Source organism: Neurospora crassa, linkage group II, assembly GCF_000182925.2.
Source record: "Neurospora crassa OR74A linkage group II, whole genome shotgun sequence".
Taxonomy (NCBI): Eukaryota; Fungi; Ascomycota; class Sordariomycetes; order Sordariales; family Sordariaceae; genus Neurospora; species Neurospora crassa.
In genome coordinates, this window is record NC_026502.1 from 268856 (window position 1) to 281093 (window position 12238).

At 54.4% G+C, this 12238-nt stretch overlaps 3 protein-coding genes across 3 annotated transcripts; 1 reads left to right on the forward strand and 2 right to left on the reverse strand.

Annotated features, from left to right (window-relative positions):
- Positions 1 to 880: 880 nt before the first annotated feature.
- NCU03550 (hypothetical protein) lies at positions 881 to 5843 on the reverse strand. Its single transcript, XM_950681.2, has one exon. It carries the CDS (start codon positions 5378 to 5380, stop codon positions 1778 to 1780), a length of 3603 nt encoding a protein of 1200 aa, XP_955774.2. The 5' UTR covers positions 5381 to 5843; the 3' UTR covers positions 881 to 1777.
- Positions 5844 to 6861: 1018 nt separating this feature from the next.
- On the reverse strand, positions 6862 to 9272 carry NCU03549 (hypothetical protein). The gene is made up of 4 exons (XM_950680.2): positions 8346 to 9272; positions 8040 to 8249; positions 7786 to 7976; positions 6862 to 7706 (listed from the first exon to the last, which is right to left on the reverse strand). The coding sequence occupies exons 1-4, from the start codon at positions 8688 to 8690 to the stop codon at positions 7280 to 7282; spliced, it is 1173 nt and encodes a 390-aa protein (XP_955773.2). The 5' UTR covers positions 8691 to 9272; the 3' UTR covers positions 6862 to 7279.
- Positions 9273 to 9563: 291 nt separating this feature from the next.
- Positions 9564 to 12238, forward strand: NCU03548 (hypothetical protein). The gene is made up of 3 exons (XM_950679.3): positions 9564 to 9963; positions 10064 to 11503; positions 11581 to 12238. The coding sequence occupies exons 1-3, from the start codon at positions 9783 to 9785 to the stop codon at positions 11730 to 11732; spliced, it is 1773 nt and encodes a 590-aa protein (XP_955772.2). The 5' UTR covers positions 9564 to 9782; the 3' UTR covers positions 11733 to 12238.

Genomic DNA, 12238 nt, shown 5'->3' on the forward strand with positions numbered 1-12238 from the left:
AAAAATAGGAAAAAAAAGGGAAGAAAGAAATAAACAGAAAAAAAGAGAAGAACAAGAAAAAAGAAGAAGAAAAAGAAATTAAAACAGAGGATCAACAGAAAAAAAGGAAGCACCAAATAGGGAACAGGACAAAAAGCCAAAGTACCTGACCTCAGGGGTTGGTTGAACTCAGCAAGGTCCAGTCGAGACTTACGCAGTAGTAGTAGTAGTAGTAGGGTTTATGCCGATACATCCAACAACCCCCCCCCCCCCCCCCCCCCCCCTCTTCCGATGAAATGCTTTCATTTCTCTCTCTCTCTCTCTCTCCCCCTCCCTCCCTTTTCTTCCTATAAACATAAATTTCCTGGTGTGTGTGCATGTGTTTCAGTCTGTTTTTTTGGGTGCTGCAATGGAGTCACATCACAGAGGAGGGCGAAGCAAGGCAGAGAGTACCATAGGTAATTAATGTCGGAGGACTGACTACCTCTAGGTAACTAACTGACTGTCCATGTCCACTTTCATTCAGTATTCATCCTTACGAACTAACATACTACTAAACTACTTTCGCGTGGTTTCGCAGGGGAATATGGAGTGGAACGTATTACCATCTGAAGCTTTGGCTGCCCCGTGGAAAGTTTATAAACCGTCAACGTCCATAAGTGAGTGAGTAAATCTGATCTTTGACCTTTGATCTTTGTTCATTTCCATTTTCAGTATGGTATGTAGCTAGGTATATTGCTTGCTTGCTATTTGCTACCTACCTGCCTACCTACCTACCTACCTACCTACCCTACCCAACCTCATTCATACCTGGATGAACAATGAGAAACCATATGATAAGAAGCAATGAAGCACTTGATGAAGAACCAGAGTCCAGAAGCCATGAAGAACCATAAAAAATGTTGGATATCTCAACTGCGTAACGAAAGAGAAGCAAAACAATCCTTTGTGTAATAGCGCTGCCATTGATGATGGATCATCCAATTCCTATCCTTTTCCGCAATTCCTATTGCCTGTTTCCTGTTTCCTATTTCATATCGCCTGTTTCCCGTTTCCTGATGATTCCTCCAAAAGCAACCAACCCCCATCGAGTTTACTGCCAGAGTCAGGGTATAAAAAGACCTATATATGCATGGGGGAACAAAATCTAGAAATGTACACACGCCATCAATCAGTCCAAATGCCTCCAATTCCAAAGGCAGGGTCACGTCTGTCCTTGACTCTTTGAGCGTTCGTGTTGAGATTCGGCTTGAGCAGCCTGCTCGTTTTGTTCCTGCTCCTGCTTTTGCTGCCGCTGTAGAGCTCTCTTTTCCCGCTGATATTTCTTCATGCGCTCTCGATGAAGCCTTGCCTGTCTTTGCCTCTCTGATTCGATATGAGGTCCAGGTTGGGTAGCCTGCTCGTCCTTCTCCTGCTGCAGCAAAGCTTTGTTATTCCAATACCATTTCCTATCGTACTCATGCTTACGCCTTCTTTCCCTTACACTGGGTGATTCGGCTTGAGGTTCAGTTTGAGTAGCTTGCTCATCCTGCTGCCCTATCTCCTTGGACTCTCGATCAAGCAGCTCCTGTCTTTCCTTTTGTTCTTCCCTGCGATTCTCTATCTCAACAGGAATCAGGCCATGCTACATCGCCTGTTGTCCCTGTTGATCCTGTTGCTCAGACATGATCATCCCCTGTTGCACTTCGCCCTGTTGCTGCTGACCTTGTTGCTCTTGAGCCTCTTGCTGATCACTTCCATCCCCATGACCATCGTCGTCTTCCTCTATATCAACTCCAGGAACGTCAGGAGGAACGTCCTACATCCCCTGCTGATTACCCATCATTCCTTGCTGTTGACCCTGCTGCTGCTGCTGCTGCTGTTGTTGTTGTTGCTGAGCAGCCTGTTGAGCAGCAGCTTGTTGAGCCGCCATCTGCAAGTGAATGTGCTGTTGCAACTGCTGCACCGTCATGGGATTCATCGGCTGGCCCATTTGTTGTGCTGCCATTTGGCCCGCCATACCGTTCATCTGCCCAGCCATACCGTTGCCCATCTGACCCTGCATCCCTCCCTGGCCCATCTGGCCAGCGTTCATTTGCTGAGCCATCTGCTGCATCTGCTGCTGGCTCAACTGACCGTGTCCACCAGCCTGTCCCGCCATCTGCGCCTGCGCCTGTGCCTGCGCTTGCTGTTGTGTCTTCAAGAAGTTCTGTATCACCATGGTCTTTGCATGCTGCCGACACTGGTTCTTGAACGCCTCCAACTCCCCTGGCGGGATATTGGCTGGCTGACCTCCCCATTTCTCGGCAAAATTGGGAAGCTTCTTGGAATACAGCGAGCTCGTCACATTATTGATCTGCTGGATCACAGCTGGGTTGACGGAGAGGGCAGCCAGTTGCTGCTGGGTTATTGGCGGCATCGCGGGGTTAGGCCGGGGGACACCAACTTGGCCGTGCATGCCGGGTTGGCCGGGAGCGGAAACGCCGGGCTGGCCTTGCTGTGCGGCTTGCTGCTGTTGGAGCTGTTGGGCCATTTGTTGCTGTTGCTGTGTATGTTGCTGTCGCAAGGCGAACTGTTGTTGCATCAAGGCTACTTGTTGAGGGTTTAGACTGGCCATATTGATCATTCCCGCTTGCCCTGGTTGACCAACCATACCCGCGCGCATCTGCCCTTGCATCTGACCCATGTATTGCTGCTGCTGCTGCTGCTGCTGCTGTTGTTGTTGTTGTTGTTGGTGCAGAGAAGCCAGCTGGGCAGAGTACTGCGCAGCAATATCTCGAGTGCCAGGAGCCATCATGTGCGGCTGCTGTTGTTGCTGCTGCTGCTGTTGGCGAGCAGCGAGCATCTGTTGCTGGGCAAACCGTTGTTGTAGCTGGGCTTGTGTCATCTGCCCGGCCATCATGGGGTTGCCATGTCCCTGAAGACCAGCAGCAGCCATACGTTGCTGGAGCGCTCGCTGTTGTTGAGCAATGAAGACAGCAGCCTGTTGAGGATTCATGTTTTGTGGTGGAACCGGAATACCGCCCATCTGAGGCATTCCCGTAGGGCCGTTCATCAGCATGGCCTGGCCAACTTGCTGGTTCGCCATCATACCAGGTGGTGGGCTTGCCTGGGACAGGCGTGGCGTTGGTACGACGGAAGGACGGCTCATGGGCGTTGCGTGAACCATGTTAGGGGTAGCGCTGGGCATCCTAGGCGTTCCAGCTGCGTGGCTCTGTTGACTGCCTCTAGCAGACATACTGGTGGCCATGGGAACGGACATCGGACCATGGCTCGGAGCCACGGATGGGGGTCGTGCCGGGCTCCCGCCCATGTTAGAATTGGAAGCTTGCATGGCTACGCTGTTGACCATGGGTGACGATGCCATCTGTGGCGTGTTTTGCCGGATAATCGGTGATGATACCTGGCCTTGCGATACTTGAGGGAACCTAGCTACACCATTAGGCATGTTGTTACCCAAATTCGGGCTATTTTGCATGGTAGCAGGCATAGTATGTGGTGTTCCCATCGAAGTCGGCTGGACCTGCTGCTGTTGTTGTTGGGCCTGCTGCTGGGCTTGCTGTTGGGCTTGCTGTTGGGCTTGCTGCTGGGCTTGCTGCTGGGCCTGCTGCTGAGCCTGAGCCTGGGCTTGTGCTTGAGCTTGTGCTTGCGCTTGAGCTTGCGCTTGAGCTTGTGCTTGCGCTTGAGCTTGCGCTTGTTGTTGAGCCTGTTGTTGCTGAGCCTGTTGCTGCTGCTGGGCCTGCACCATGGCCATTCTCTTTTGGTTTTGCTCCTTCTTCAAGCGCTCCATTTCCATTTGTTTTTGTTGAGCGACAAGCAAGGCTTGTTGTTGCTGCTGCTGCTGCTGTTGTTGTTGCTGCTGATCCGCCTGCGCTTGAGCCGCCGCCAACTGTTGTTGCTTCGCTGCCTGAGCGGCTGCCAACTGCTGCTGCTGCTGTTCCCGTTGCTTCATGGCTAGAATCCGCCTTTGCTCGGCCTCCTGAAGCTCCTTCTCAGCCTTCTCCTGTTCCACTCGGGCCTTGATCTCTTCAAGAAGCTGGAACTGGTTGAAGCGCGGCTCGAACCCTGATCCGGTGGCTTGCCCTGTCCCATCTGACCCATGACCAGCTCCTGGGGCACCAGCAGCCCTGTTGGACCTGCGCTCGTCGCACGCAAGCATATACTGCTCCATCTGCCTGGCATTGGCGTCTTCCTCTGCCAGCTCGGCGTCCGTCTTCTTGCGTCGCTTGGGTTCTGGTGGGGCATGCGAATGCGCCGGGTCTGATACTATTTGCTGCTCGAGCTTCGCGATAAGCTGTTCAGCATCTCTTGTCGGTTCCAGGTCGAGAGGTGGTAGGGTGCTTAGCAAGATCTGGGCCTCGGCGGCCACAAGGTTGCTCGGGTCTAGGTCAATCTGGTCCAGCTTTCTTTTCCTACTGGGTGGCCCCATGGGTGTCTGTACTGGTTGGGCAGAGGCGCCGGGAGTTGGCGGAATTGCCATAACCTTGGACATGGGGTTGCTGATGCCCAATGCCAGATCCGTAGCCAGACTTTCTGGCGTGGGGCGTAGCACAATGGTTATAGGTTTGCGGGTCACCTCTTGATTACTTTGGCCGTTGGCCTGGCCATCTTGGGCGGGAATGTTTTCCTTGTCGTGGCCCTTTGCATCTTGCTGCTTGATGAGTCCGTTGGGCTGGGCGCCCTGGTGCTCCTGGAGGGCCTCCTTTGGGTATGGCGCATACGACGAGGGAGTAACGTAGGGCGACCACCTGTGGATGGAGTGGTCATTTGAAGCCGGAACCGGCTCTGCCGGGCCTTTGGACGCAGTGGTTGTCCCATAGGTGTAGACTTGGACGATCAAGCAACCGTCGTAAAAGGAAACGTCGGCGGTGTGGAAGTCCAGAAGGAGAGAATGAGGAATAGTGCGAGTCTTTAGGTGGGGGATGAAGGCCGCGCCAAGGGCTGACGTGTAGCTGGTAACAGTTTCTTGTTGATCGAAGCGCCAGTGGTTCGGATGAAGGTGTACGATCAAGGAAGGCGGGTTCCCGGCGTGCTTTTTGAGGAAAGCCCGGTCCGATATTGGGACATTGGGGACAGACGGTGGCTCGAAGAGGGTAGCGGAAGCTGGAGGGCGTTGAGCGCTTCCGGGAACGGGGCCATGGCCAGACGGGGCCCGATTACGGGGACGATTCGGAGGGGGGGGTCGAGCAGGGGAGCCGTTGGCCATGGTGTTTGCGCCGGGGGGATTTGACGGCTGACGGGCGGAAGACGGGGCGCGCTTGGCGGACATTAGAGGGGAGGCCGAGTTGGGCGAGGCTGTGTTGATGCCGTTGGTCTGGATTCCTAGGGGAATAGGACGCTTGACCTTGGTCGCGACTGGCGGCGGCGGCGGTTGGGGTTGCGACATGTTTGGCGACGCGCTGGTGGCAGTAGCGGGGCCCATTGGTATCCCGTGTGGTGCGCCGGGGAGGGGGCGACCTCGTAGGTAGATTGAATGGCCGACTCTTGTTGTATGCTCGTATGCGACCGTGTTCACGTTGAGACTGGAACGGGATCGGGGTCGGGGGGTATGTTGAAGGTTGAGGTGATATGTAGGTGAAGGGAATGGACGTCACGCGGAGAGCCGCTCGCTCGGCGATGATCCAACCAACAACCTACGGTTCTGGATGGAGTTAGGTGAGGACCAGTCTGGGGTGACTACAGTACCTACGCAGTAGTGTAGGTACCTAGGTAGGTAGGTATGGAGTCTCTGTCGGATGGGGCGTCAGCAGCCGAGCATGTCGGGGGCTTGTTTGTCAATGGGGACGTCTCCGGCGGAGGGGATGGTAACGAGTCAAAGTTGTTGTTGACATGTGCGGTAGTGACGGATTGACGACGATGGTGATGGATGGATGGATGGATGGATGGATGAGGACTGACTGACCGATGGAATTGAAAAGCAAGATCGGATCTGATGATGTCGGAAGGCCTGCCGCTGCTGTTCTTAGGTTGGCTGCCCTGGAAAGTGTTGGTCACTCACAGGGCATGGAAGGGAATCCAGTGTCGAGGGCTTGGCGCTTGCCCCTGTGTGTCAAAGGCCTTTGAGGTGTAGGTAGGTACCTCTAGGTAGGTAGTAGAGGTACCTTCCATTTAGGTTGGTGAAGAAAACAGCGCTTGTGGGTACCTAGCGCCCGCTAATACCTCTATCTTAGGTACCTACAACTAGTGATAGTTGGAGGTACTGCTGTAGGGCTGATCTCACTGTAGCTGCACGCTGTAACTGCCCGCTGGTGGGCTGTCTGGGCTATAACCCACCAGAGGTAGGTACCTGACCAACTGTAGGGTTTCTTAGTACATAGGTACCTGAGGTGTCTGCTTTGTACGACGGGAGGGGACGGGAGCAACCACAGGTCTTAGAGGTAGGTATGGAAGGTTGTCCGGGTCCCCTCAGCACCTCGAGAATTATCGACAATGGTGACGGGATGATATCTGTCTGTCGCCCGTACCCAGTCTCCACGAGGAGGTTCCAAAGTCTAATATATAAAAGGGGGAAGAAAAGAATGTCCGAAGAGAAACAGTTGAAAATATCAACCTGAACCTGATGTTATATTCTTACCGAGAGGAGGATCCATATTGAGTGGGAATGATCTGATCATACGTCAAGTCTCGACCTGGGAGGATTGACAAGGGAAGAAAAGGAAGGCAACAGAACAGAGTATGGATGTCGAGCAACGCTTATAAAGAGCTCAGTCAGTTCCATAGGTATTGGACCTCTGGCTGCTCGCCACGGGCAGCGCATATATGAGCAAGTTTATTAAGTACTGTACCTGCAGGTGCCGAGGGAGACTAGCTCATCTATAACCCTAACCTGCACCCCTGAATCGCCGAGGTCCATGCAACTCCCGAACTGCAAAGACAAAAAGCGACGGATGACCAAGGAAAATTACCTACACCACGAAAGGGGCTATATTCAAAGTGCCGGGGGGCCTTCCGGCACACAGACAGCTGGCCAATTTATTTGCTTTGACCACCATCCCAAGGGACTTTTCCGTCCGTACCTACTTCCAGCCCTTCCCTCCCAACAGCCGGCCAGCAGCTACAGAAGCCCTTACCTGAACGCTTCGGGAGCGCTTACTGATCTGTGGACTCCAAACAGTCCTGCTTCTTTCTACGCATGCTGGTTGTACATGTTCACTTCACCCACCGAGATCCGTCATCCGTATCATCATATTCCATAGATAGGTAGGTATCCAAGCCAAAAGAAACACTGGCCCGCTTCTTTCGTATAGAGCAGAGTGGTATACATCAACAGCAACAACAAAACAAGGATATCATCATCACCCACCCTCCCAAGGAGCCCAGCTCACTCCTGTCCCTGAACCCTCCTGACCCAATCATCACCCAACTTGCCCGCCCTCACATCCACCACGACCACTCCCCTCCCTCGCCCCACTCGCTCTTCCTTCTGCCACCACTTGACCTCTTTGTCCTCCTTCTCCTTCTCTCCGTTCTTCTCTGTATCATCGTCCTCAGAGTCAGAGTCCGCCAGACCGCCGTCTCCTTGCTCGGCGCCAACCACCAACACAATATCGTGCCTCAACCATGTTTGGAAGGAAGTGATGACGCTGCCGTCGGGGCCGGCCAGAGATTCCTGGAGGTAGATGATTTCGGGCTGGATGTGGCGCAAGATGTGAGAGTGGCCGGCGGGGGTGGAGAAGGTCAAAATATGCGAAGGCTTGGAAACGAGAGCGGCGGCTTGGTTGTAGAGGGACGTGTACGCAGAGTCGGCACTAGGATTAAAGTTAGTCATGAACAGAACAGTACGCAAGTGGAGATGGAGCAAGAAAAGGGACAAGGGACTTGACTTACAGAGGGTCCTTGTCCTTGCTCTCGGCGGGCGTCTCGGCGGGGGTCTCGGCCTCGATGTTGGAAAAGGAAGAGCTTAGCGACGCAGGTTTAGAGGAGCCTTCGGACTTGTCCTTGAGTTGAGGGGCGTAGATGAGGATGTAGAGCTTGGTAAGGGAGAGGTCGATGTTACGGGGGATGTGGGAGAGGATGGACTGGAGTGGTACGGGATTATTAGTAACTAGACCATGGTTCTGTTTAGATCGACGAGGACTTACAGCATGTTCATGATACTCTTCGTCACCGGGTTCCACATGGTTATCGGCCGAGACAATAATGGCAACCTTTTTCCGGCGTTGGTTCTTGCTGGGAGTGGCAGTAGTATTGGTGGTAGTAGTAGTAGCAGCAGCGGGAGCGGGAACCGGGGCAGTACTAGTGGTAGGCTGAACAACGGGCGTATCGTTTCTGGAAGGAGTAGCATTCTCAACCTGTTTTTTGGCATCCGGGTCGGACCACGTCTCGTCGTCAGCAAACTCGCTCCTCAGGCTGTCTTCCTCACGGATGGCGGAAAGGGCGGTACCCACAGCTGCGCCCGCTGCAGTCACGCCGGCGGCAACCTGTCGCTTCGCGCTGTTGAAGAAGTCGGCCGGACTCGGGGTGCGCCGGGGGCCCCATCCTCCTTCGGCCTGTTGTGCTTGGGCTGGCGGCTTCAGACGGCCTTCACCAGTGGCTCCGTAGGGCGGGTTGTCACCGTAGTCGGCGTTCTCGTAGTCGAGCTCCTGGACGGTCGAGTTGGTGTCGTGTTCGCCGGTCCGGTCCTTGCGCTGGCTCCAGATCCAAGCTGCGACACTGACGGTAGCAACGGCAGCCGTCACGACCAGCGGCACCCAGGTACCTAGAGGGCCATTACGGCGTCTGTTGTCGGACATTATAGCGATCGAAGTGGCGAAGACGACGTCCTTGTTCTATGTATGTCGGGCACGTTCTAGATGGCCGCTTTCATGGCAATGTCGTGTGTGCGTGAGCCGTGTCGAGCTGTCGGGTACCGAGAACCGTTTCGCTTTCTTCGTCTTTCGGTCACAACTCGCAGGCGTGCTTCCAGTCCAACAAAGTGGAAGAAGATGAAGACGGAGGATGTTTGCGACAACACAACTGAAGTGAGGAGAAGTGTGTGTATCGATGTATGTCTAGGCGCGCAAAGATGGAAATGTTGTGGCTGGTCGCTAGTTGCCGAATATAGCGGCCCACTGACAAACCATAGGGCGGAGTCTATCACATCAACCGACCTACTAGGTAGCTGGGGAGAGGTCGGGTGTAGGGGTCTTGGACTGGGTTTGTTGACTGACTGGGCGAGCTGGGGGTCCTGGGGAAGTGGATGCCTCTTTCCAGCTGCATGGACGGGCATGTCGACGAGCCAACGAGGGCAAAGAGTTCAGCTGGAAGAGAGGAGGTCCTCATGACGCTCACTGCGTCCCCTCTTCAACCGACCTAGGCTGGTGAGTGGTTGGCCAACAGACGGGCGTCTTCTTCTCTTGCACTGGACAGTGGACTTTCAGTGAGTGCAGCCTAGTCAGGAAAGGCCAGTTGCAAGCGCCATGTCCGCCAAGCATCTAAAAGCGCACTTGACCACAGTCGGACTGGCAGCGAAGATCACTCAAGGCGTGTCTCTAGCAATGTCGCTGCTTCCACGCCCTCCGCATTTGTCCGTCTGAACTGTAAGAGCGCACGGGCCACTTCCACATGCCCCTCCATCAGTGAGAGAGAGCTTTCGCTTCCTTCATTGAGACTTTGCGATTGTGAGTCAAGAAATCGACATTTGTTTAAAACAAGACAAGACATTCACCACATCTACCAAATATTATCGACACCAAAGAAACAACACCACTTACGCGCTCTTATATCACACGGCGCCGTTGTTTCTCCGTCGATCTAGATACCCGACATCAAAATACCCGTGTCACCTTGTTGTGCGCACAATAATTCGACGTCAACCTCCAAGTTCCTCTTGAAACATCTTCAAAATGCCCCACGCTGTAACTATCGCGACTCCGGGCCTCCAGGCCTTGATCCTCTGCGGTCCCGGCAGCTCGTTTCCCACTTTCACCGCCAACCCAGATGAGAACCCCAAGGCTCTCCTACCAATCGCCAATAGGCCCATGGTCTGGTATCCTCTCGACTTTTGCTACCGCGCAGGCATCACAAGTAGGTCATGTCTTTGTCATCATCTTGGTGGTGTTTGAGTGAGACTTGACATCGGCATGGCTTGGCATATTCTCTCGACTATATAACTAACTCTACTCAGACATCACCCTCATCTGCCCCCCTACGGCCCAGCAAGCCATCCAAACCGCCCTCAACACAAACCCCTTCCTCACCAGCCTACCATACCCCAGGCCCGATCTCCTAGCACCCAAGGACCTCGACCAGAACACGGGCACAGCAGAGATTCTCCGTCTCCCCGAAGTCCAAGAAACAGTAACCTCCGACTTCCTCGTCCTTCCCTGCGACTTGGTATGCGAGCTGGGTGCCGACAAGCTCCTCCAAGCATGGATGGTCAAGTCTGCCAGTCTCACAGACCTCCTTGACGACAAGCGGTCCGAGAATGTCCCTCCCAAGCGTAGCGGTGGTCTCGGCGTATGGTATCAGACCAAGACCGCCACCCCCATCAAGGGCGAGGAGACCGATTTCCTGGCCACTGTTCCTCTACCATCCTCTTCCGTCAGCCCTCCCAGAGGCTCGCTGTTCCCCAACATCTCCAAGGTCGTCTACTCAACACCCACCGACTCGTTGAAAGATCTCCTCGAAGAAGAGAAAGGCTTCCCCATACGCCACGCCCTTCTCAACCAACATCCCCGCGTGCGCATGCTGACCACCCACCGCGACGCTCACATTTACATCTTCCCCCACTGGATCATGGATTTCGTGAGGGAGAACGATCGCTTGGAGACCATTGGCGAGGATGTCCTAGGTTGGTGGGCCAAAGCCGGCTGGCAAAAGGGGCTCTCCAAGAAGCTCGGTCTCGACGCCATCCTCGGTCAGTCCAGCACCGCCGTCTCCAACACCGACGGCAAGACCTCCCCCGTCGGCTCCCACAGCCCCAAGGACTCCACCGCCAAGCACCCAACGGGGTCGCAAATCCATGACGCCGTCTCCGCCTCCGGCACCACCAACCTCGAAGGCCCCGTCCGCCCCGTCATCCGCACCGGCGACAAGCCCGGTCACGAGGAGACCGAGTCCACCAACGAGAAGCAGAACGACAGCACCATCCCGCCCATGCTCGCCTACATCCACCCTTCCTCCTCGACCGATTCTACCACATCCACTCCCTTGATCCGCCGCGTGGACACCGCCCAGCTCCTTCTGCAAATCTCTCTGCAACTCGCCAAGCTGCCCTCGATCGAAGAAGTCGGTTCCGCTGAAGCCGCTTCGCCCTTCGCTCACACGCGCAAGGTCGCCTACCCGGAGGGCGTCAAGCCGCGCACGACCATCACCAAGCAGGACTCGCTGGTGGCGGACAATGTCACGGTCCAAGAGAAAACGAGCATCAAGGAGTGCGTGATCGGCGCCAACTGCCAAATTGGCGAGGGCGCCAAGTTGAGCCAGTGTCTGCTGATGGACGGCGTGGTGGTGGGCAAGAACTGTAAGCTGACCAAGTGCATCCTTGGTAAGCGCAGTGAGGTGGGCGAGGGGTGCACGTTGATGGAGTGTGAGGTGCAGGAGAATTTGTTGGTTGAGGCTAAGAGTAGGTTTTTCTTCTCTTCTTCCCTTTTATTGTCCATTCTTGTTATGGAACAGGTACTGACCAAATACGAAAAACAGCGGAAACAAAGAACGAAAAGTTCATGTCCTCGTCCGGTCTCGAAGCTACCGAGGAGGATCTTGCCGAGGAGGATGACGACGAGGAGAACGATGGCAACGGCAATGATGACGACGACGAGGATGAGGAGGATGATGAGTCGGCGGAGGAATAGGATATCCTTTCTGCTCCATCGACTCCGCAAACTCACCAGCATGGGCAGCAGCACGAGTCGCAGCAGCACGCGCCGCAACAGCCGCAACAGCAGCAGCAGACAAGGTCCAGAAAAGGAAGCTGGCTCAGTCGATTGTCGGGGTCAGGAGGAGGAGGAGATGAGTAGTCTATGTGCCGTCGAGTGGCATGTTTAGGGTTTGGTTGGTTGGTTGGTTGAATGCTTGTTTGAGTACACATACACATACCCTTTAGAAACGGTTCTAGGTCATCCAAAAGTTCTTTTTATTTCCTCCATCCCGATCCCAGGAAACGTTGCCCGAGTGGGCGCTGAATTGCATTGCCTTCGTTGCTATCAAAGCATTCTTCGATCACAAAATATCAGAATAAGGAAAGGGGTTTGCTAGAGATCGATGAAGTCAGCATTAAGTAGGGCTATTGGCCTACTTAGGCACGACTCATCTATCGCTTTCTTGTCTTGTTAAGGTTGGGTACTTAGAGGCATACTTC

Coding starts and splice junctions, on each gene's coding strand:
- NCU03550 (XM_950681.2), bottom strand. CDS start 5,380: ATGGGCCCCGCTACTGCCACCAGCGCGTCGCCAAACATGTCGCAACCC.
- NCU03549 (XM_950680.2), bottom strand. CDS start 8,690: ATGTCCGACAACAGACGCCGTAATGGCCCTCTAGGTACCTGGGTGCCG. Junction 8,250..8,345: donor TGACTGCAGCGGGCGCAGCT/GTGGGTACCGCC, acceptor GCCAAAAAACAG/GTTGAGAATGCTACTCCTTC. Junction 7,977..8,039: donor AAGAGTATCATGAACATGCT/GTAAGTCCTCGT, acceptor GTACCACTCCAG/TCCATCCTCTCCCACATCCC.
- NCU03548 (XM_950679.3), top strand. CDS start 9,783: ATGCCCCACGCTGTAACTATCGCGACTCCGGGCCTCCAGGCCTTGATC. Junction 9,964..10,063: donor CTACCGCGCAGGCATCACAA/GTAGGTCATGTC, acceptor AACTCTACTCAG/ACATCACCCTCATCTGCCCC. Junction 11,504..11,580: donor TTTGTTGGTTGAGGCTAAGA/GTAGGTTTTTCT, acceptor TACGAAAAACAG/CGGAAACAAAGAACGAAAAG.